At 46.0% G+C, this 25,428-nt stretch overlaps 1 protein-coding gene across 1 annotated transcript; it reads right to left on the reverse strand.

Annotated features, from left to right (window-relative positions):
* Positions 1-3,818: 3,818 nt before the first annotated feature.
* Positions 3,819-25,428, reverse strand: LOC136639182 (major histocompatibility complex class I-related gene protein-like). Its single transcript, XM_066613187.1, has 8 exons — positions 25,369-25,428; positions 24,966-25,026; positions 17,837-18,112; positions 17,390-17,665; positions 6,615-6,899; positions 5,996-6,076; positions 4,349-4,420; positions 3,819-3,847 (listed from the first exon to the last, which is right to left on the reverse strand). The coding sequence occupies exons 1-8, from the start codon at positions 25,426-25,428 to the stop codon at positions 3,819-3,821; spliced, it is 1,140 nt and encodes a 379-aa protein (XP_066469284.1).

The raw sequence follows: 25,428 nt of genomic DNA on the forward strand, positions 1-25,428 counted from the left end.
TTTATTAATCAAAAGGATAGTCCAGAAGAAGAAAAAAATACATCCACTGTGAAGGAGTCCAGGTTGCCCCCCTGGAGACTTTCCAGCTTCCTGCAGCCTCATCACACACCAGGAAGCTCTGTCAAAGCAATGGAGGGGACAGAGAAAAGGTCGGCAATCCTGCCTTGTGACCTTGAGTCAACAGGGAGGTGGTATCCCAGTTTTTGCAAGGAAGGGACCTGCAGCAGCTTAAAGGCTGACCACTTAATAAATGCAGAACCATTCAGGGATTGTAGATCATGAAAATTGCTGTCACAATAAATATTTGAATCACGAAGGGGTCTCCAGACTCTTGGCTATTGTTCCAAAGGCAGAAACTGAAAACTACAGATTGGCTGGGCTGGTCCAAACCAGGTTCTGAAATTCAGCATTTGTTCTGCTTTTAGCTTCTCAGCCTATGAAATTTCCTTGCCTGCCAACAGTGCAAGTTCTGTTCAATCCACTATATATGAGTGTGTGTCCCCTTCAGAAACGTCTCTCTTCCCACCTCCGTCCTCAGCCTCTCTCAATCTCTCACCCCTCCCTTTCCCTTCTGCCTCACCTCTCCATCCCTCTTCAAAGAGGCTGACCCTGAGCTGCAAAATGACCAAGTCTCTGCCTCTGAGCCTCCTGGCCTTGGTCAACAGGCGGCACTGTTCTGAGGAGCTGGAAGTGGGAAGGATCCTGGAGGGGCAGTGGAGAGGACCCTTCACTGGAACCCACAGGGGGTTCTTGAACATCCCAGACATGAGAGAGATCTTCCGGGTGGCTGTACATACAGCCAGATGTAGCCTACTTTACATACAATATACAGAGAACAAACCTAAAGGTGAAAATCACAGCAGATGACATGCTAAATTGAGTACAAGTTGTTAAAAAAAATCATCCATTTCAACAGCTTTTTAAAGCTGCAAATATGTGACATTTCCCCCAAATCACACATTCTTCAGAAAATGTGCTGAAACACAATTAGCTCAAATCAGTTTCTACACAGAAGCATAAATCTGAAACTATTTGGATGCTGGAGAGGACCACAGCCAGGTCTTGGCACCGAAACAAACAGTGCAGAAAGTTAGCAGGAGCTCTCAGCAGGTGCAGTTCACAGCACAACTCCGGCTCCCTCTGTACTCTTCTCAGGCCCCGGGAAGAGATCATGCTGCAGAACCCAGAAGAGAAGGAAAGTTCAACCAACTCTTAGTGTTGTAAGGAACTGGAGGAGTGATTTTCAACCAGCATTCCATGGCACAAATGGTATGTACTGCACAAATGGTGCAGCACAAATGGTGTGCTGCAAATGGTATGCTGCAAAGTTTGGGGAAGGGTCGTCCCTGGCTAGCAGTACAGGGTGCTTGTCAATTATGTGCCTTGGCAATTTTAGCACCTTGTCAGTGTGCCCTGAGATGAAAGAGACTGAAAATTGCTGAACAAGAGTTCTCTCCAGTCCAGTCTTTACAGCTGAGGCCTTCATAGCTTGTCCTCTGACCTATTAAGGAGCACACAAGATGTACTAAAAACAGAGCTCAAGGACAACACTGATGGTCAGTCCTATCACCTGCTGGGGTGCAGGGCTGCTGATGCAGTCTACACTGCAACCTGCACACCAGCAGCGGATCAGGCTGGCCAGGAAATAAAAATTTTGCTAACTTTTATGGCCACTGCCTGGTCCTCTATGGGTCTACTCAGATCTATACCATCTCTTTTGCTGGTGTAGATCTGTACTGTCACAGCAGAGAATGTCAGGCTCAGAAATCTCAAAACACATCTTGTTGGCAACCTTCAGTCTCGAAAGACTATGGTATCGTGCTCTGAAAGGTGGTTCTGGAACAGCGTCTAGTGTGGCTGAAAAGACCAACACATAGATGAACAGGCCTTGCTGAGGGAGAGTCAGCATGGCTTCTGTAAGGGTAAGTCTTGCCTCACAAACCTTATAGAATTCTTTGAAAAGGTCAGCAGGCATGTGGATGCGGGAGAACCCGTGGACATTATACGAGTTCGTATAACTCGTATATCTGGACTTTCAGAAGGCGTTCGACATGGTCCCTCGCCAAAGGCTACTGAAAAAACTCCTCAGTCAGGGAATTAGAGGACAGGTCCTCTCATGGATTGAGAACTGGTTGGAGGCCAGGAAGCAGAGAGTGGGTGTCAATGGGCAATTTTCACAATGGAGAGAGGTGAAAAGCTGTGTGCCCCAAGGATCTGTCCTGGGACCTGCGCTCTTCAACCTCTTCATAAATGACCTGGAGACAGGAGTGAGCAGTGAGGTGGCTAAGTTTGCAGACGACACCCAACTTTTCTGAGTGGTGAAGACCAGAAGTGATTGTGAGGAGCTCCAGAAGGATCTCTCCAGACTGGCAGAATGGGCAGCAAAATGGCAGATGCGCTTCAGTGTCAGTAAGTGTAAGGTCATGCACATTGGGGCAAAAAATCAAAACTTTAGATATAGGCTGATGGGATCTGAGTTGTCTGTGACAGATCGGGAGAGAGATCTTGGGGTGGTGGTGGACAGGTCGATGAAAGTGTCGACCCAATGTGCAGCGGCAGTTAGGAAGGCCAATTCTATGCTTGGGATCATTAGGAAGGGTATTGAGAACAAAACGGCTAGTATTATAATGCCGTTGTACAAATCTATGGTAAGGCCACACCTGGAGTATTGTGTCCAGTTCAGGTCGCCGCATCTCAAAAAAGACATAGTGGAAATGGAAAAGGTGCAAAAGAGAGCGACTAAGATGATTACGGGGCTGGGGCACCTTCCTTATGAGGAAAGGCTACGGCGTTTGGGCCTCTTCAGCCTAGAAAAGAGGCGCCTGAGGGGGGACATGATTGAGACATACAAAATTGTGCAGGGGAAGGATATAGAGATGCTCTTTACCCTCTCACACAACACCAGAACCAGGAGACATCCACTAAAATTGAGTGTTGGGCGGGTTAGGACAGACAAAAGAAAATATTTCTTTACTGAGCGTGTGGTCAGTCTGTGGAACTCCTTGCCACAAGATGTGGTGATGGCATCTGGCCTGGATGCCTTTAATAGGGGATTGGACAAATTTCTGGAGGAAAAATCCATTATAGGTTACAAGCTATGAGGTGTATGCGCAACCTCCTGATTTTAGAAATGGGTTTTGTCAGAATGCCAGATGCAAGGGAGGGCACCAGGATGAGATTTCTTGTTATCTGGTGTGCTCCCTGGGGCATTTGGTGGGCCGCTGTGAGATACAGGAAGCTGGACTAGATGGGCCCTTGGCCTGATCCTTATGTTCTAAGGGGGAAGAGAATCTTGGGGAGAATCTTGAAGAGGCCGTCTCTGCTGACCAGGTCGAAGGCCTTCGTGAGATCTATGAAGGCTATAAAGAGTGGCTGTTGTTGTTCCCTGCATTTCTCCTGCAGTTGTCTAAGGGAGAAGACCATATCAGTGGTGGACCTGCTGGCTCGGAATCTGCACTGTGATTCTGGATAGACGCTCTCTGCAAGTACCTGGAGCCAGTGAAGAAGAATGGGCTCCCAGAGCAGATGAAACTTGTAGACTTATTAAATGACAGCCCAGTACATGTGTTGCAGCCCACTGCTAATTTCCTTCTGTCAGTCATAGAGAAGTATGGAAAGAGATTGCTGTAAAGGTCTGTTTGCATTTTAACCTTAAAATCTGTGTGATATTTCTTTTCTTTTCTTTTAAATTCTTTATTTCTTTTTATTTTACATTTATTTTACTTTAATGACTCATTTGTTGAAACATGAATTAATGCCAATAAAGGTCTCTCTAACTCTCTACTTATAAGTGTATTCAATTTGTGCATCCTGGCTCCCTAGGGAGGCGTGGCCAACCTGGAGGCATCTGGGGGAGAGAGGGGGCCGTAGCTGCTCAGCTCAGCGCACCTGCTTCCTCCCTACTTGCTGCTTTTCTGTGGCTGTGAAGGAGGTGAGTGGGGCAGTGTGAGGTGGGGAGGGGTCACAGGGGTGAACCCCACAACCGGGATGGCTCACAGGGACCCAGGTGGGACAACCTCCTTCCCCGCAGCCCAACCTCGCCCAGGGTCTCCACCAACGGGTTTCCAGGGCCTCACCTAACCCAGAAGGGGCCGGGCGCCAGCACCTGAGGCAAAGCCTCATAAGGAGCGGGGAGGGCGAGGAAGGGGGAGGCAGGACATGGGCAGGGAGGACGGCCTGAGAAGGGAACAAGGCTGCCTCCTGCCACCCCAAGGAGAGAGAGTTGGGAGCCCAGGGAGGAGGGCAACCGGGCTGGGCAAGCCATGGAGAAGACACCTGCCCCTGGCATCCCAGGGCAAGTGGAAGGGGAAGGAACCCAGCAGCCTCCCCAACACGTACCCAGGCTTACCTCCTGAGGCTCCAGACACGGAACGCAGGACCAGGGACTCTCCTGGACTTCTTTGGCAACTCGAGGGGGTGCCTGCAAGGGAGAAGGGTGGATGGAGAGGAAAAACTCCTGCTAGCAGACGGGTGTTGTAGCAACCCGCAACGAATGCAAAGTTACTCACCCGATTAAACTGTGTCAAAAGGACCTGGACTACGGCCTCTGCTTCGGCTCAAGCGGTGGGTGGGCGAAGGGGAACGGGGGGGGAAGCGGCCCCCAGAATGGACATAACAGGAGGGCTGTGAAACATGGTGGGGGGAGGTGGGAGAGAAGGCTGGCTGGGCAGCTGGGGAGGTGCTGCATCCATCAGCACAGGGAGTGCTCCTGGCAGGCTTCCAACTGGGAGGGAAGCCGGACCCAGAGAGAGCAGCGCAGAGCTTTCCTCCGCTTGGGGAGCCCAGCCTGCTCTTAGTGGGGGTCCAAATGCATCCTCCATCTTGCCTGGGGGGAATAGGGGTGGCATCTGTGTGCGTGCGTGCGTGCGTGTGTGTGTGTGTGTGTGTGTGTGTGTGTGTGTGCGCGCACTCTGCGTGGCTGCAATCCTATCGACACTTTCCTGGGTGTAATCCCCATCGACTCAAATGGAACTTACTTCTGAGTAGACCTACATAGGCTTGGGGGTCTGTGTCAGCTTAACCAAGGATCTTCACCTCTCTCTTTTCTTCCCCCTTCAAAAAAGAAAAATAGTCACTCTTGATCAGTCAGACTTTGTCCCCAAAAACTGATTAAAAAATAAAACTACCCATTCCTTTGCAGCCATCCCCCTTTTTCCTCCTGCCTCCTGGCGGGAGGGGGGGTACTTCCTATGTTGGCTGCTATTATAAGACAAAAAGCACAATCCTAGTTAGGTTTACTCAGAAGTAAGTCCTATTGTGCTCAATGGGACTTACTCCCAGGAAAGTGAGGTCAGGATTGCAGCCAAACAGTCTCTGGGTCACATCAGTTTGCAATTAGCAGATACACACAAAACAAAGTCTTCCCCTCCCAAAAAAATTCATCACCTCTCTCCCCCTCCCTTTCCAAAACCCTCCAGGTGTGCTGCTAACAAACTCAGGGCACAATCCTAACCAGGTCTACTCAGAAGTAGATCCTATTTTATTCAATGGGGCTTACTCTCAGGTAAGTGTGGTTAGGATTGCAGCCTCAGAGTGCTGCTTTTTGTTTCTAGTGTATAATCATTACACCTTCATCCCCATTTTGGGGGTAACTGAGGTGGGGTGATGTAATGGGGAGCCGTGGCCAATGGCCACAAGGATTGGGGAGCCTCTGGCCGGAGATGTTTGAGAACCATTGGTGTAATCAATCAAATGTCCACTATCTTTTGGTGACCTCAACTCTGAGAATCCCTGCCTGCTGGGCAGCTGCAAGTCCAGGTGAACTGAACACCTGCTGGGCCACATGAACGTCTTTGGCAGTGGGCTGTCAGGGAACCCGGGACACCAGCACGTCCTCAGCAGCCTGTATCTCCTCCGTGTATTCCTCACCAACTGCATTCATGGTCCAGGACACAGAAGGAGAAGACAGTTCCCAGTCTGAGGGGCTCAGGATCTGAAATCTGCTCCTGAATGATGCACACTGTGGCCCAACAGAGGCATCCAGGGATGTACTTACTGACATAGAAGATGACTCCAGCCACACTCAGGACCCCCAGGACCCCCAGGATGACTCCCACAGCAATGAGCCAAACAGGCACTGAGGGGGAAATGGAAAGAACACACATTGACTCAGACTGAAGTGGGCTCTGCAAAGCCTCAGGCAGAGATCCCGAGACCCTTCGACTGGAGATGGGGACCCTGAAGCTGGGACACAGGCAAACCACTGAGATGAGCCCCGCTCTGGGGTGGCCCTGATCCAGGGCAATTCCACCCCCGTGGAGACCCACTTGAGCTCAGCATCTCAGGCCTCCAAGGGAGCCTGCAAAACCACTGAAAAAGGTCTTGATTGACCTCATACAAGGGTCTGATTTTGGGGCACTCTCATGTCACCCACTCAGAGCAATGAAAGCAGAAGTTTCTGCCTCCTGCTCTCCTGGGTTCCTCTGCCCTCTGTTTCCAGCAGCCACAGCCTCCTTCCAGCCTCCAGCACAGGCGTGTAGCAGCAGCTCTGAGCCCCAAAATACACACTGAGAGTTGCTGATGTCTTTCTCCTTCGAGTCCCACCTCCCAGAATCTGCCCCCCACTCTACCCCCATCCCACAAAGAGCCCCCTCCCCAGGCCCCCCTCCTCTCACCAGACTCCTTCACGGCCACATCCAGAGGGTCCTGCAGTCCATCATGTTCCACATGGCACTGGTAGCGGCTCCTCTCTTTGGGATCAATCTCAATGCTCAGCCCGGTGTAGTAAGTTCCATCCGGGTTGGGGCTGACAACCCCATGGAACGCATCCTCCTGCCCGACCTTCCCATCCCTTCTCCAGGTGACATCGATCTCCTTGGGGTAGAAGCCGTGGGCCCGGCAGAGGAGGGTCTCCAAGCCCTGCTGGCTGTCCTTACGGGTCACCTTTACTATGGGGGGCTCTGTGGAAAAAGTGGCAATGCCAGTGTCAAGACTGGGGTCCTTGGCTGACTCACAGGATGGATGCTGGAGTTCAGCAGAAGGAAGGGACTTTCTCATCCACCCCCTGCCCCAAAAGCAGTCACCCCACATGTGCAGCATCCTCCAGAGACTAAGATCTGCAAGGAAAGGGACTCCACAGCATCCCTCAGCACTTGGTACAAAAGCTCCAAAGCAAGAAGTAGCAGACCTGGGACTTTCCTGTGATCTCCTCCAGGGCTTTGGGGCAACTGTCCCTGGACCTCCAGCACAGCTGAACAGAGGTCGGGGTGTGCAACCTTTTCTGTGTCACAGACACCTTTAAGATGAAAGCACTGGCCCCCTCCCAGAAAAATGCAGACACTCACAAAAAGCCTTTTGCAGCTGACTCAAGGACCTTCTGAAGCCCATCCACAGACCGCAGGGCAAGAACCACTGCTCTGGACTGGAGGGCAAGAAGTTAGCATCGCCCCCCCCCCCAAGCATCTGGGTATGTCCATCAGGGACGGCTCCTGAAATGGTCGCTATTCATGTTTCCAGCACTGCCCTCTCTGCTCCTTCCTGCAGTTCTTTTTCTTTTCCTGAAGCTGAACATTCGTCCCCCAGTGAAGAGGAAGAATTCCCGAGTCTCCTGCTTGCCTCGACTAGTTCCTGGAGGTCCAAATGGCCTCCCCAATTTCTCCACTGTAGTTTCCAAGAAGGGAGGAAACTTCAGGGTCAGTGACCAGCATCCAAAGGAAGGGGATGAGGTCAGCGATTTCTGTGCTTCCAACTGGGTGCCATTTTTGAAGAAGGAAAAAATGGTTCCCTTACAGATGCACTCTGCACATGCTCCAAGGCACTCTCTCCTTATACTGATTTTTACCGTGATCATCTGCAAGAGGGATCTGAAGGCCTTAGGGATGGACCTCAACAAGTGGGAAACCCTGGCCTCTGAGCGGCCCGCTTGGAGGCAGGCTGTGCAGCATGGCCTTTCCCAGTTTGAAGAGACACTTGGCCAACAGTCTGAGGCTAAGAGGCAAAGAAGGAAGGCCCATAGCCAGGGAGACAAACCAGGGACAGACTGCACTTGCTCCCGGTGTGGAAGGGATTGTCACTCCCGGATTGGTCTTTTCAGCCACACTAGACGCTGTGCCAGAACCACCTTTCAGAGCGCGATACCAGAGTCTTTCGAGACTGAAGGTTGCCAATACAGTATACCGTGATCTTTCTTCTAAATGAGCTTCCTGTCAGAAGGGGAAACAGACACGGCAAAGGGCGAAGGCCTGTGAATTCTGATATGGTGGAGGAGAGTGAATCTTCCATGTGTAGAGACAACTGCAGAAATACTCCCTCCTCGGGCTTTTACATTAGCTCTATGCAATGTGTTGCCTTCTAAAGACCTACTTGGCAGGTTTAGAAATGCCCCGAAGGAAGAACGAGTCTGTAACTGTGGCCTTAGAGAGGTAGACTCTCTTTTACATATTGTTTTGCACTGTGTTGGCAATCAAGCGCCTAGAGATCAGTACCTTCTCCCATTATTAAGAACTAAAAAAGGTCTTTCTGAGAATGTTTGCCTACAATTTTTGTTGGCGGGAGATTCTAAACTCGTGACCCTTCCAGTTGCGAAATTTTTACACCTGAGTAACTTGAAGAGGGCTAATCTGTTGGTCCTAAGCAACCTGAAGTTACCGCACAAGTAAATTGTTCTGTTTTAACCTTTATCTTTATTTGCTTTTTTAACATATATTTATATATTGGATTGTTTAGAGATATTATGTGTTAATTTTTATGCCTAATAAAGGTTTGATTGATTGATACTCCCTCCTCCTCAACTCTCTGAACCCCCATTTCAAGAAAGGGGGAGAGACCTTCGGCTGCCAGTCTTTGGAGACGAAGTGACAGACAGGCGTGTGTACGTGAACTATGCAGAGCGGGTGCAGCTTCCCAGAGGAAGGGAGAAGGGATTTTCTGTTGGGCATGGGGCACTGCCCCCTTCCTAACGACAAGAACAACAAATATGTCATCTAACCACTTAAATACTGTCCTTCAGCGAGGCTGCCTGAAAGACTGTATTCTTCCATACAAGCCTTTGGGGAAGGCCCCCTCTTCTCTTGTCCCCCCACCCTCTGACTTCTCTATTTTAAGTATTGCTACTGCATTTCTTTTTTTCTTCTTCAGCAAAGTCCTCCTCATTTGCTTTTTCTTCTTCTCATAATGTGCAGGCATCCAAGAATGGCTTTCACCATCTCCCCTATTTCTATTCAATGCTTTAGGAACAAAGACCAAGTGAAATCAATTTGCCTGAACTTTTGTGGACTTTTTCCACATTTTCCCCATCTTTTCTATTCTGTGCTCAAGACTTTTCTACTCCATACCATTAATTTCACCTTCAAACATGTAGACTTGATCCAAGGCTGGAAAGCACTGACATGAGGGCAATGCAGCTCTGAGGGAAGGGAACAAACACTCCCTTACTTTGAGGAGGCCTCCTTGAGTGACAGCCAACTGCAGGATGCAGCACACGTCCCATTGGCTGGAAAGCACTGATATAAGGGGTGAGGATTTCGCCCACAGTGAACTAGGAGAAGGAGTGGAACTGACTATTGGGCCTGGAATTCTGTGAACTGAACTGGGTGACCTGCTACTGGAACCTTGTAGTTCTGGTCTGAAGATGTGAGTTTCACGTTCCATGGTTTGAATTGTACTACTACATGTTGGTGCTTATGAAGAAGATGTTTCCATGTAGGTTATGTAGATCACCCAAGTGTAATGGTATACATGGAAAAAGAACAAACAACACTTTTAACAACTGAAACAATCCATCCACCCTTCTCCCTTGCAGACACCTGTAGAGTTGCCTCACTGGCCGAAGAACTCCAGGAGAATCCCTGGTCCTGCGTGTCTGGAGCCTCAGGTGTTACGTGAAAATCCCCTTTTCCCTTCCAAGTTGTGTTTTTATATCTAGTTATGTATTTTGGACTATACAGACCAAGCAAGCAGGCCACTCCTCCCCCAGCACATGTTTCTAAGGGCCATGGCCAAGCTACAAGCACATGAATTACACAACCCCCAATTCCTTGCAGGTCAATGTATAACCTAATCACTGTGTCTCCTGATTATGCAAAACAAGCATGCACCTATGGAGGAGGAAGTCTATTGTTCTTTTGTTGTAGCTTTAACACTCTTAAGCACCTTATGCAAATTGCCTCCCTCCCCCAGAGCCAAGCTTTGCTGATAACAGAGTTCTGGAGCCTTCCACCTTTTCTTTACATACTCCACGTGTACCATTGTGTGTTACTGAGCATGCCCACAGCTCTGGGATACTTCCAGTCAGTTTAGATCAACTTCCAGGTCCAAGACAAATCTTATAAGAGAGAACTCAGAGCACATGCTCTCTCTGACTGCCCACCGGCCGGAGTGGCCAGACTCTTCCTCCAACTCTCCCCCCCACCCGACAGGTAAATATATCATTGCGTCTAAACTTCCCCCCCTTCTTCCCTACCTATTCCTCCCTGCTCCCCCATCTTTAGTCAGCAACTGGGTTTAGCAGATTAAGGAACCCCTATAATACCTCCCTACTTCCTGTCCATTTCTGATTCTTTTTCGGATGCACCCAAAATACACAGCACACGCATCCACCACTAGTTAGGTACACCAGACCAGTACTAGAAATCTATACTTATCAATTCTCCATGTGTATTATGTTTTACCTTTGTGTATTTTTGCAATAAAAATATAATCCTTTGATTGAAAGTTACCTTCCTCCCAATCTCCTCATTAAGCTAAACAAGGGATTTCTTTGCTCTACGCTGTCTTGTATCCAGCCTATGGTCCCAAAAGTTTCCAGAAGGCTAATATAAATAATTCCACTAAACAAAACAGCCTTTTTGGTAACACAGGAGGTAAGCCTGGGTAACTCTTTTGTTGCAAGAGGCTTGGAATTGGATTCAGTCCTGGTGTTGCAAAAGGCTTGAACTGGATTTAGAACTGAGTATTTAAAGAGACAGTAATTTGATTTGATAGTGTTATTGATTTGAATTGGACTAGTGATCCACCCCTTTTGGATACAAGACTTGGATCTTTTTTATTTTCTGGAGATTATAATCCTGGAGATTATAAATCCTAAATTTATTTGCTCCAGATTATAATTTGCTGGAGATTATAATTTGCTGGAGATCCTTGGGATTATAAAACTTGGATTAGCCTTATAAGAAGGTGAAGCAAGAATAAGACTGGGTTGGATTATTTAATTGCTGGAATAATTGCGTCTTCGGTATTATAGTTAGAAATTTGAGACAGAGCTTTTAAAGACTCATTGATTTGAGCTGAAATTGGAACTGAAATTGGTATTGATTGACTGAAATCGGATTATTGGTTTTTGTTTTTTTAATATCAATTTGGGGATTAGCCTTGCAAGAAGGTGAAGTAAAACATTCTTTTTGGATATAGAACTTGGAGATTTGCCTTACAAGAAGGTGAAGAAAGAAAATTAGACTGGGGTTTGTTTGTTTTTTAATGTTAGATTAATGGGTTTTTTTTCTCATTTTGTGTTTGTAATTGTGTGAAGTTATTGAATTGTGTTTGTAATTGTGTGAAGTTATTGAATTGTGGTTATGATGGTTTTATGAATTGTTTTGTTTTGAGATATTTGAGATATTGAGATTGTTATTTTAAGGGATTAGATGGATTAAAAGAATCTCTTTTTTTATTAAGAAAGAGAAAAATAGTAAAAAGGGAAGAATGACATCAAAAAAGGAAGCTAGTAAAATTATGTCTAAGACATCACCATCGGTTGGATCACAAATTGCTACATACGCAGCTATGGAACAAAGGAGAGAAAGTCAGACTTCACTATTCGATTTGATGAAAGATTTTAGAAATGAGAGAATGGATCAAATGCAAAAGCAAAATGAAGAATTAGAGACCTGTAAGGAGATGGAAAAAAAAACAGCATTTATTATTAGAATACAAAATTTTAAAGAAAAATCCCCAGAAGACATTAGAGGTCGAATGGAAGAATGGTTGTCAATGGAGCTGGAACTGGAGGGGGATCAGATTAAAGAGATAATAGCTACTGTATACAGAGTCAATTCTAGATATGCAAGACTGAATAAAAAGCCAAGAGAAATAGTGATAAAATTCATGAAAAGTTATACAAGAGATAATATACTAAAAAGACTGGAAGAAAAACAAAGAATAGTTGAGGGAGAGCAAGTGAGAATTTTGAAAGAAGTGCCCTGGAAAGTTGGCCAAAAAAGAGCATCTTATTGAAAAAATAGTGTGAAATACCGTTGGCAAATTCCGGAAGGCCTTCTGTTTGTTTATGAAGAGAAGAGATTTAATATAAATTCAATGATGAAAGTTCAACAATTTTTATCAAAATATGGAGAAAGTCAGGGAGAACAAAACAGGAAATTTTCAGAGAAAGAGAGCACTTCCTCTCAGGAAGAGGAAGAATCCTTGGATCAAATTCAAAGCGAACAGAATGGAGGAAAGGAAAAAAAGAAAGAGAAGGAACAAGATATAGAAGATAGCCAAGAAGAAGAAAAAGCAGAAGGAGCAGTAGGAGGAAGAACGAAAATACAAACAAGACAGAGAACAAGTAAATTAACAAGAAAGACAAAAAAAATTTCTAAGTGAAAATGGCTGAACAAGTGAAAATTTTTCTGTAAATATTAATGGATTGAATTCTCCTCAGAAGTGTAGAAGAATATTCCATCAATTATATCAAACCAAAGCAGATGTAATCTGTACACAAGAAACACACATTAGAAAAAATGATGCTAGATTTCTTAATAATAGAAAAATGGGAACTTTATTTTTTGCTTCAGACCCACACCAAAAGAAAAGGGGGGTAGCTACATATGTTAACCCCAAATTGGAACCCAAATTGAAATGGCAATCAGAAGATGGGAGAATTTTGATTGTAGAGATCCAAGTTGAAACAAGGAAAGCATTAATTGTCAATATTTATGCACCAAACACCCATCAAGATAAGTTTTATAGACAATTATATGAGAAACTAATCATGGGAGAAGACAGGGATCTTTTTTTATTTGGCGATTTTAATGCAGTTTTTCAAGCTAAATGGAACAGAAAATTTAACAAAAGATCTTTAAAAAGAGGAGGAACCCTACCCAGACCTTTTTTGGAAATGGCAGAAGAATTACAGATGATTGATACATGGAAAACACAATACCCAGAGAAAAAGCAGTTTACATATTATTCAAATTCACATAATTCTTGGTCCAGAATTGATATGTGCTTCAATATCTGGTTTAGGTGGAACGTTTTAGACCGAAATTTTACCTAATATATATGCAAATCATAATCCAATTTCATTAATAATAAATAAAAAATTAAGGAGAAGTACATGGAAGCTAAATACAACTCAGTTGAGTCATCATAAATTTTTGTATCAAGCAAAAACAGAAATGGAATTTTTTTAAAGACCAATTTTCATCCAGGAACTAAAACACAAATGGTGTGGGAGGCAAGTAAAGCATTTTTTTGAGGATTAGCAATAAGAAATGCAGCTAAACAAAGAATTAGACAAGAGAAGAAAATGAAAGATCTTGTACAAAGATTAGAGAATGATGAAAAGGAATTACAGAAAGAACCTACAAATCAAAGAATCTAACAAAAGATTAAGAAGATACAACATGAAATCAAAATATTCCAAACCCAGGAAATGGAGAAGAAATTGAAAATGGCAAAAAGAGAATTTTTTTGAAAATGCAAACAAACCAGGAAGATGTTTAGCTTATAAGCTCAAAAAAGAAAGACAAAAAAAGCATATTAAGACATTGAAAGATTTGACTGGAAAAGAGGAAACAGAATTAGAAATAAAAAAAACAATTATTGAACAATTTTATCAGGTATTATACAGGAGAAAAAATATAGAATACCAGAAACAAACAGTATATCTGAAGAAAAGCAACAGCACGGAAATTTTAGATGATCAGAAGAATTTATTGGAAAATACAATTACTATAAGTGGAATTACAGAAGCGATTAAAAGACAAAAACTTCAAAAAATGCCAGACCCTGCTGAATATTATAAAAAATTTGAAGAAGTTTTGTTGTTGCCATTTAAAAAAGTGATTGATGACATATGGGAGACCGGAGAAATGCCAAATTCATGGAAGGAAGGAACAATTACTTTGATACATAAATCAGACACGGATGAAAAAGAAATTAAAAACTATAGACCCATTTCGCTTTTAAACACAGACTATAAAATTTTTGTTTCAATTTTAGCTACAAGATTAAAAAAAAGTATTAAATAATCAAAGAAGATCAAACTGGTTTTTTGTTTTTTGTTTTTTTTTACCAAAAAGACAATTGAAAAACAATGTGAGAATTATAATAAATATATTGGAATTTTTTGAAGCGCATCCAGATAAGAAAATAGCTCTAGTGTTTTTAGATGCTGAGAAAGCTTGTGACAATTTACACTGGGACTTTATGATTAATTGTCTTCAAGAATTAGATTTTGGTCCAAAATTTATCAAGATGATACAAGGAATATATTCAGACCAAAAAGCAAGGATAAGAGTAAATGGAGAACTGATGAGAGAGATTAACATTCAACAAGGAGTAAGACAAGTTTTTCCACTTTCACCATTGTTGTTTATTTTGACATTAGAAATACTGAATAATGTAATAAGAGAAGATGACAGGGTGAAACAGCTCAAAATTAAAAGTGAAGAATATAAACTACAAGTGTTTGCAGATGATTTGGTATTTATCCTGGAAGATCCACTCAATTCCATGGAATTTTTGATAGAAGATTTAAAACAATATGGAGAAGTAGCAGGCTTTAAAATAAATTACCAGAAGACCAAAATGATACTAAAAAATATAAAAGACAATGATATAGAATGATTAAAAGAATATGGACTACAGATAACAAAGTAAAATATTTAGGAATTACAAAAAAGACAAGTACATTAATGGAAGACAATTATATTAAATTAATGAAAGAAGTAAAAAAAAGATTTGGAGAAATATAACAAACTGCAATTATCTCTAATGGGAAGAATAGCTTTATTGAAAATGAAAATATTGCCCAAATTAATGTTTTATTTCAGACTATTCCGATTATTTTGAAGAGAACTTTTTTCGAAGAAATGAATAAAAGTACTACAAAATTTGTCTGGCAAGGCAAAAAACCGAGAATAAGATTGAAATTACTTCAAGAGGATAAAAAAGAGCAGGATTTGGATTACCAGACTGGGAATTATATTATCAAGCAGCAGCCTTAAACTGGATAAAAGACTGGGGACTCATACTAAACTCAAAAATTTTAACACTAGAAGCACATGATTTACAAATAGGCTGGCACGCGTTCCTGTTTTATAAAGTTAAATAACACGGATATTTTAAACAACACATTTGAAGATCTTTAATTTGGATATGGGATCAGATAAAATATAAGATATATTCTAAATTACCTAGATGGATAAAACTGCTTGAAATAGCAACCAATCCGAACTGGATTAAAAAAGATCAAAATAAAGCATATAGCGAGTTGCTGAATAATAAAGGAGAGATCCTAAGTAAGTCTGAGTTAGAAGGGAAAGGAATAAAGTAGGACTGGTGGAATGAAATGCAAATAAGAACAAGATTACGAGAAGACCAAAAAATAGGTCTATATGAAGAAGATATAAGTTTTGATAAAATATTTTTGATTGATGAGGGGAAATATATAAGAAAAATGTACAGTTTTCTCCTGAAGATAAGAATGGAAGATGAGATAGTTAAAGATGCAATGGTGCGTTGGGCAAAAAAAATTGGATATAATATATCGATGGATGACTGGAATCAAATTTGGAATACAAATATTAAGATAACTAAAGCAGTGGCTTTTAAAGAGAATTTATATAAAACGTTTTATAGATGGTATTTAACGCCAGAGAAATTAGCAAAAATGTACTCTGGGTTATCAAATAAGTGTTGGAAATGTAATGAGGTAGAAGGAACTTTTTATCATATGTGGTGGACATGCGAAAAAGCAAAGAAATATTGGAAAATGATACATAAATTGTTGCAAGAGGTATTGCATTGTGTATTACCATTCAAACCAGAAATATTCCTCCTAAATGTGACATTAGAAATTAAAGACCAATGTAAGAAACACCTTATTGTACATATTGTTATGGCGGCAAGAATATTGTTTGCACAAAAATGGAAATCTATAGATGTGCCGACTAGAGAAAATTTAATAGACAAAATTTATGAAGTAGCAGAAATGGAAGTTTTAACAGAAAGAATGAGAGAGATTTAGATTAAGAAAATATTGGAAGTTTTTTTACAATTGGATAGATAATTTTAGTTAAACAATATTGAGTGTTTTGCTAAATTCAATTTTTTATATTGATAAATATGTTAGCCTTTGTACTGATGATTATTCTGCGTTTTTGTTTTTGTTTTTGTTAACTGATTGATGTATGTTGGAATCTAGGGCCAATACCCTTATGTGTAACCTGTGTTCTACCTACCCTAAGTAAAACCTATTTCCTTTCCTGTATTGTATTGGCAACCTTCAGTCTCGAAAGACTATGGTATCGCGCTCTGAAAGGTGGTTCTGGCACAGCGTCTAGTGTGGCTGAAAAGGCCAATCCGGGAGTGACAATCCCTTCCACACCGGGAGCAAGTGCAGTCTGTCCCTGGTCTGTCTCCCTGGCTATGGGCCTTCCTTCTTTGCCTCTTTGCCTCAGACTGTTGGCAAAGTGCAAGAGGGATCTGAAGGCCTTAGGGATGGACCTCAACAAGTGGGAAACCCTGGCCTCTGAGCGGCCTGCTTGGAGGCAGGCTGTGCAGCATGGCCTTTCCCAGTTTGAAGAGACACTTTGCCTTTCCTGTATCTGTAACAAATAAAGAAATAAAATATTTTAAAAAAAGAAAGAAAAAAAGATGTTCCCACTACAGCTTGAATCTACTTTCACTGCACTTCTATTCCCTGCTTCTCAAACTTGTTAGGACAGGGAACCCTTTTCAGAACGACCATCTGTTGGACCCACTGGAAGAGACGTCATGGCCAGAAGTGTTTTTGCCCCCTGTGCGCCCCCCTCTCTCCAGGCCTGCCCGTGCTAATATGGGGGGTGTTGCAGGAGGAGCGCAGTCTGCAGCCAGGGCCTGAGTGGCTCGGGCAGCGCAAGGGCCCGTCCGGACTGCAGGGGGCGGTTTTGTCCCAGGAGGAAGGGGGGCTGGGGGGAGAGGACTGCGCCGGTTCTGCGACGGGGCGGGAGGAGGTCCGTTCTGTTGGGAAAGCTTCCCCCTTTGGAAGGACGGCGGTGGGGCCTGGAAGAAGGGGCGGCTGAGGGGGTCTCTGCCAGCCCCGCCTCCGCGGTGCCCGTTCCCTGGGTGCTCTGGGGCCGCTTCACCGGGGATGCTGGCGGGACTGGCGCCCTCCTTCCGCCGGGCTGCGAGCAGGGGGGGCCTCAGGCGCTGTGATGGGAGGCCTGGAGGAAGCGCCCCCCCCCCTCACCTTTCCTCTGCAGGGTCTCCGCCCCGTAGCGCAGAAACTTCCGCAGCCACTCCGGGCAGGTCTCCTCCACGTAGGTCTTCCAGTACTGGGCGAAGGCCGGATCGGCCTCCCACTTCGCCTTGGTGAGCTGCGCTGCCGCGTCTGCCGCCGTCCAGGTGAGCGTGTCCTTGTCGAAGGCGATGAAGTCTCGCCCGTCGTAGGCGTACCGGTCGAATCCTCCTTTCCGCCCGCCCTCCCCCAAGTCACAGCCGTACATGTTCTGCAAGGTGTGGAGTCCTGCAAGGGACCGGCGGGCGCGTCAGAGCCCAGGCAGGCAGAGCCCGACCCCCGCCCCACTTGGCGGTCGTGGCCGGAGCAGGGCGCGGCTCCCGGACTCCCGCGCCTCCCCCCCGCAACTCGGCAGTCGGGGCAGCTCAGCCAGCCAGCCCGCGGCCCGACCAAGCTCACCTCCGCTCTGGTTGTAGCGCCCCATTAAGGTCTGCACGGTCGCTCTGAAGACCGCCTCGTTGCTCCGCAAGACGTCCGTCTGCTGCTCCCAGTACTGGGGGTCCTCCCGGGTCACCTTCTCCATCCAGGGCGCCCAAGGCATCTCCCTCCTGGTGTCGCTGTCGTAGTGTGTGAAGAGCTGCCCGTCCACGTAGCCCACGGAGACGAACGCGGGCAGCCCCGGGCCGGCCTCCGACACCGCCGTGTACAAGTAGCGCAGCGAGTGCGACGCCGAGCCTGCGGGCAGACGGGGCGGGGGCAGTCAGGGGCGCTCGCAGGCCTGCGGGCTCCGTCCCGGTCGCTGAGAGCGAGTGCAGGGGCAGGGCGGAGCGCTGTCCCTGAGGAGCCCTGGAGTCGTCGTCCCCCCCCCCCCGCATCTCATGCAGCCGCCCCTGCCTTGCTGCTTTTTCCGAGTGGTGAAGACCAGAAGTGATTGTGAGGAGCTCCAGAAGGATCTCTCCAGACTGGCAGAATGGGCAGCAAAATGGCAGATGCGCTTCAATGTCAGTAAGTGTAAAGTCATGCACATTGGGGCAAAAAATCCAAACTTTAGATATAGGCTGATGGGTTCTGAGCTGTCTGTGACAGATCAGGAGAGAGATCTTGGGGTGGTGGTGGACAGGTCGATGAAAGTGTCGACCCAATGTGCGGCGGCAGCGAAGAAGGCCAATTCTATGCTTGGGATCATTAGGAAGGGTATTGAGAACAAAACGGCTAATATTATAATGCCGTTGTACAAATCGATGGTAAGGCCACACCTGGAGTATTGTGTCCAGTTCTGGTCGCCGCGTCTCAAAAAAGACATAGTGGAAATGGAAAAGGTGCAAAAGAGAGTGACTAAGCTGATTACGGGGCTGGGGCACCTTCCTTATGAGGAAAGGCTACGGCGTTTGGGCCTCTTCAGCCTAGAAAAGAGACGCTTGAGGGGGGACATGATCGAGACATACAAAATTATGCAGGGGATGGACAGAGTGGATAGGGAGATGCTCTTTACACTCTCACATAATACCAGAACCAGGGGACATCCACTAAAATTGAGTGTTGGGCGGGTTAGGACAGACAGAAGAAAATATTTTTTTACTCAGCGCGTGGTCGGTCTGTGGAACTCCTTGCCACAGGATGTGGTGCTGGCGTCTACCCTAGACGCCTTTAAAAGGGGATTGGACGAGTTTCTGGAGGAAAAATCCATTATGGGGTACAAGCCATGATGTGTATGCGCAACCTCCTGATTTTAGGAATGGGTTAAGTCAGAATGCCAGATGCAAGGGAGGGCACCAGGATGAAGTCTCTTGTTATCTGGTGTGCTCCCTGGGGCATTTGGTGGGCTGCTGTGAGATGCAGGAAGCTGGACTAGATGGGCCTATGGCCAGATCCAGTGGGGCTGTTCTTATGTTCTTATGCTGCTCCTCTCTGCGGAAGGCGCTGGGATTCTGCCCATCCCCGGATGGCCCAGGCCCCCCGCAGGAGGAAAAGCAGCCCTCTCCTCACAAGGAACACCGACATAGCGGGTCTGCCTGCTGGTACTGCGACCCCCCCTTCCCCACTGACATGCGTGTCCACAGGCTGCACCACTCAAGCCCCACGTGGCACACCTGGCTCCAGCATCGGGGACAGGCACAGACCCCGCACGTGCACCTTCCTGGTTTTCACGCACAAACAGGCTGGATCAACCCACCGTCTCTCAAGAAGTCCCCGCACACACACCTGAGCCCCGCACCAGTGTCCACACACAGGCTCACTGGCACAAATCCTCACTCTTGACGAGGAGACGCTCCACCAACAACACTCATTTAAGAAATTTATTTGCTGCCTTTCCCTTTCATTCCAGGACTAACCAAAAATGCACCTTCACTGCAGCTGCTCCGGATGTCACAAGATGCACCTCCAGTTCTAAACTGCTCTTAAAGCCGCATTTAGATGAGGGTGAGATGTGCCCCGCCTCAATCAGCCAGCAGGACACACTCAGCATCACGGAGTAAAATTATCCAGACAAAGTTATCCATCTGGAGTAAAATCCAGACAACACCCATCACTCATCATCAAGACAATAAGCAACACCCCCTGGAGAAAATGCTGCCCCACCCCCATTTTCCTCCTCTAATCAGACTCATTTCTGAAAGGTCAGCAGCTTCCCATTCCCAGCTTTTATTTTCACTGCATGGCCTGGAATTTTGCACAGACCAAACAAGCTTCTCCACTTCTTACCTTGTTTCACCATTTGCTCCAAATATCAGAGCGGCTTTGCTCCTCTGCACCATAATTTTCCCTCTTCCCCCTCCCAGACCTGCACCCCTCTTGGTTGAGGATGGGACAACATGAGCTCTGTAGAACAGAAGCGCTTCTACAACAGTTCTTGAGGCTTTATTAAATTTTCCTAGAAATATTAACCCCCTCCCCCCGCATTGTAAAATTTTAAAGAATCCCAATGACACATCCCCCCCAACATTTCCAGGCCTTACATAGCTAATGAAATATTTAACTTTAGTGTTGTGAAAATCTATTAGAACTTATGAGACTTGCAGAGATCTACAACCTTTGTTTTTTCTAGTTTTATTTGATTGCCATTTTTGATATGGATAAACAGAAATCTGTAAATCTGTTTACAGCAATAAGCTTTATAAAGGCAGAGTTTGTGAAGTTAACTATTCTCACAGACTACCACACAATCTTGTTCCATCTGCCAACTCTCCATTGTTAAGGTCAGATTTTTCCCTTGTTCTTTTTCTGGAGGGAGAACACTTGGCCCTCTGCAACCCTCCCCACTCAAAGCTCCTTTTTCACCTCCCATGGAGAAAAAAGACTTATGGTTACACAGACAGACACACACAGAGTAACAGCTCCCCAGTTTTTTCCTGCCAGTTCAGGATCACACTGGATGCATCCGAAAAGGACCCTAATGCAAGAAAACTGACTGGGAGATCTGTTTGTTGGATAAAACTCTTTCCCCTCCATGATGCTCTATGGCAGTGCTTTGGCTAAAATGGTGACTGGTAGGAGTGCTCCCAACCAGTACAGTTTGTTGAACCTTGATGTACAGAGCCTAATCTGCCCTGTCAGTTTTCAGTCCCACCAAAAATTGGTTGTGACCCACTGGTGGGTCTCAGACCCACAGTTCGGGACCACTGCCTCTCTAAAATAAATATTACACTATTGCATTTTTAAAAATTACTATTTTCAATATATATTTTTAAAAACCTCCCCCTCCCCAGCTCTGTTGTTCCAGAATGCAAGAAATTTCAACCAATTTTTCCTGGAAGGAAGACATCCCACTGGGCTCAGATTTCCAGCAGGAACCTGGGAGTTCATTCATAAATGTGTTCATTTATCCAGCTCAGAACCAGACCAGAGTTTGTCCAGCCACTCCTTGTGGTCAGGAAGGACCTCCATTGATCTCACCATTCAGCAAAGGCTCCTTTGGCACAGTGTTTCTCAACCTGTGGGTTGGGACCCACTAGGTGGGTCACAAGCCATTTTTAGGTGGGTCGCATTCATTTCAATATTTTATTTTTAATATATTAGACTTGATGCTACCCTGGTATGTGACTGCATTTAGGGAAATGTTACAGACTTGTATTTTTAACAAGCTACTAAGTATATTCTTTTAACAATGATAGTAAATGGAACTTACTCCTGAGTAAGTGTGGGTAGGATTGCAGCCTAGGATTGTTAAAAATTTTCCTGCTTGATGATGTCACTGCCAGTCATGACATCACTTCCAGTGGGTCCTGACAGATTCTCATTCAAAAAAGGGGTCCCAGTGCTAAATGTGTGAGAACCACTGCTCTGGGGAATTCCCTGGTGCTTCTTTTCAACAAGTACAAGTGAAAAGGAAGATTCCTTCCCAGCTCCTAACATGTTATACCACCAGTGACATTCAGAACATCCTTCCAATATTTAAAGTAGTATTTTTCACATGGGTCAAACTAAAATGAAATCTGCATTTAATTCAGGCATGACTGCTTTAGTCAGCCTGGGGGAGGGGCTGGACCACCCCTCTCCAAATTCTTGAAGAGCCATTTCCCACTTCAGCCATCCTGTTCCTGCCCTGAGAAGAATCTTGTACAGGGGATGAAACCCAAGGCAGGGGCAGAAGGCCCCTGAAGCTCAGCAAGATGCAGCCAGGTGCAGCCCTGGTCAGATGGCCCCCAGATAAGGAACTCATTGAGGGAAGGAGCCTGGAAGCTACCTGGGACCTGCTATTCCACACGGCTCAGGGCAGTGACAGACTTTCCTCCAGTCCTCAGTCATTCTACTCAAATTCAGTTCATTCTCTCACACTGGATTCCCTGGTGATTCTCCAAGAGAGGCAGAGCTGGTCTTGCGCAGAGGCTGAACTGTGACCAGGGTGTCCCCAACTGGACTGAAGGCAGGGTGGTGTAGTGGTCAGAGGTGCAGGGGTGGGTGTAGACTCAGTCCCAACTCAGCCATGAAACTCACTGGGTGAGTCAGAATCATGAAGCCTAAACAATCCTGGAGGGGTTGTAAAGAAAAAAGAGCAGCGAGGGACAGTGTGAGCTGTCCTCAGTGGAGGGTTGGGATATGAAGGCAATTGGGAAATAAAATAATCTCCCCTCTGCCATGCTGCTTCCTCTCAGCCTCAGTTGCAATATGGAAATGACACTTCCCTCCCTTACAGGGTTGTTGTGCAGACAACATCAAGGCAACACAAGTGAGGTGGTTTGCAGAGGTCCGAAAGTGTCAGAGTTGCACCAGGCATTCACATCTCCCCCCCCCCCCCCCCGAGTCAACAGTCTCAGTCAAAGAGCTTCTCCTCTGTGTTTTCTTCCTCTGGACTTTAGCAGTGACCTGAAACATCATGTCTGGGACATGCTTCCAGAACAGGTCCTGAAGGTGCCTCAATAGACTGTGATCTGACCTGGTCTCTCTCTCTCTCCGCTTGATCAGGCAAACTGGGAAGCCCTGCTCAATGTCAGGTGGTGCAGAACTCTGACCACAGTTTTGTCAACAGCCACAATACTTGAGCTGAAATACTAGAGGAGCTAAACACTCCAGGAAGTCCCTTTCCTGTGGCTTCTGTTCAGACCATCCAAAACTTCATGTAGAGATTATTTTCATAGGAATCCTTGTCAAAGGGCAAAGTCAAGACACCATCACGTGGCTCCTTCCCTCCCTTCCATTAGATTTGTAGGATAGAAAATGAAGACATGGACAGTTGCTGCCGATTGCCTTCCACCTCCCAGAGTTCTGCTCTCTCTCAAGGGGGGCTTGGAGGCACCTCCAGGGTCACTGTCACTCTGCAGAAACAGCTGAATCCTGGTCAGAGCCCAGTCAAACCTGACTCAGACCCGCCTGTGCAGGCTCTCCCACCAATGGCTGGTTCCCCCAAGAAGGCAAAAGCACCTCTGCATCTCTCAGTCTCTTCCCTTAAGCTGGGTCTAGGGACTCTCTCCATCTCTCCCCCTTTCCCTCCCTTGAGAGAACCCCGCTTGAAAAAAGTCCCATCGGAATTTGTTGGAATCAGCCACTCACAGTTACATAAAATTACTGCTTTTCAAAATGGAAATTTTTGCCAGAGAAAAATGTAGCAGGAGAACATTTTCCACCCCACTCCACATTATTAGCATGATGAATGTGCTGGGATTTCCACTATTTTTTTGGCCTCTGCCCTCTTGTCTTTGGACATTTTGAGCTTGCCAGAGAACGCGGGGATGCTACAGCTGCTGGCATCCCAGACGCAGGAGCCACGACCTTCGGAAGCTCCTCTGAGGCTCTTTGTGCGATGCGCCATTCCCAAGCAGCCACATGTGCAAAAGTGGATTGATCTGTGGATTGATCTGCCCAAGGCCAGCAGAAGGCAACTGCTTCAAGCCCAACTTCCTTCTGAAACTGGCCTGTGCCCACCAACTGGGCAGTCAAGACCACCTATATAGGTAAGGGAGTGGGATGGCATATCCAGTCAGGTGACCCCATGACCCTCCTCAACTCCTCTTTCTGTAAGGTTAAACATGGGGCTGCCTGGTGGCGTCTTGCCAGGTCTCCTGTTGGAACCAGCTGCTGTTCTGTGGAAGGGAAACCCCCCTGATCCCCAGGGAATGTAGGCAGCTAGCACCCCTAAGTTAGCAAGAGGGCCTTTCTTTCTAGCCAGGCACATTCAGGGAATCAATGCTGTTCTCTTTGCTCATAATAATAATAATAATAATAATAATAATAATAATAATAATAATAATAATAATAATAATAATAATAATAATACAGGTATTTCTATACTGCCTTTCTTGGTCCTCAGATTTCTCCTTAGACTTTATTCAAGGCGGTTTACATAGGCAGGCAATTTAAATCCCCGTAGGGATTTTTACAATTTGAAAGAAGGTTTCTATCTTTCAAGAAACCACAACATTCAAGATGTTTCTTTCATGATCTGGCCACACATTCTGGCCTCCATCCTCCCACGCTCAGAGCAGATGGAATAGCTCCGCTCAGCTTGTCAGCTGCTTGAAGTTCGCATGGTGCAGGTGGCGACCTTCGGATGTTATCTTCAGGCAAATGGAGGCTCAACCCTCTAGACCAGACCTCTTAAGTAGCTCAAGGGCTCCCTCTGGTGGGCATCACGTTTTTGCAGCCAATTCAGTCAAGCAGACTCTCTGCAGCCATCCAGCCAAGTGCAGGGATTTTCCACCTGCTGGCTTCTTGCATCTCTCTGCCCCTTCCCCCGTTTGGCTCCTTTTCCTTTGGGTATTTTTTAAAAATATTAATAAACTGGTTATAATTTATGAGTAATTCAGCGGATCATTCAGAGTAATTCATCAGCTCATTCTCAACTGCTATGGCAATGCTGTTATAAAACAAGAACTGCCGTGTTCTGTGCCCTCCTGGGAAGAGTGATTTCTCAGATTACTAGAGAGGAGCCTGGAGAATGCAGGGGAACAAACTGCCAGAGGTCACTAGCAGTGCAGTCCTGCATGTGGCTAGGCAGGCATTATGTTCAACGGGGCCTTGGTTGTGCAGATTAAACCTGTGTGTGCTGCTTGCATGTGTGAACCTAAGTAAGAGGCAAGAGCCTGGAGAGTTAATGTGGACCTGGTCCCACCACACAAATTCATTGTGCCATAAGGTGAAAAGCTCCAGAGACCCTCCCCCAACAGAAAAGCAGCTGCCCCCAGGAGCAAAGAGGGCCACTGACGCAAACCCACCTGGACCCAAACCACCCATCCATCCCTGTCCTTGGCCCCTCTAAGGCTGCCTGCAGCTCACTTGCTCCAGGGTGGTAGCACTCCGGCCCCCCAGTCTGGAATGAGACCCGTGACTGGTGGAGGGAAAATGCTTCACCAACCAACAAAATGCTTCACCAAATGCACCACAACCAGTCAGTGTTGCCAGGCAGACCTTGCAGCAGGAGGCTGCGCTTCAAACAGGAAGTTCTTTGAACACCTTTCTTCCCCTCCAAGAAAACCAAGGCGTGAGGATCCAGCAGGAGGTGGGAAGGGAGTCAGCAGCAAGCCTTCCAGTGCCGCAGAAGCTTCATCAAGCCAGACCTTAAGCAGCATCAGGCACTGGGTGGAGAACTGAGCAGCTGGGTCTGGGGGGCTCCTCAT

This window comes from Tiliqua scincoides, chromosome 2 (genome assembly GCF_035046505.1).
Source record: "Tiliqua scincoides isolate rTilSci1 chromosome 2, rTilSci1.hap2, whole genome shotgun sequence".
Classification (NCBI taxonomy): domain Eukaryota; kingdom Metazoa; phylum Chordata; class Lepidosauria; order Squamata; family Scincidae; genus Tiliqua; species Tiliqua scincoides.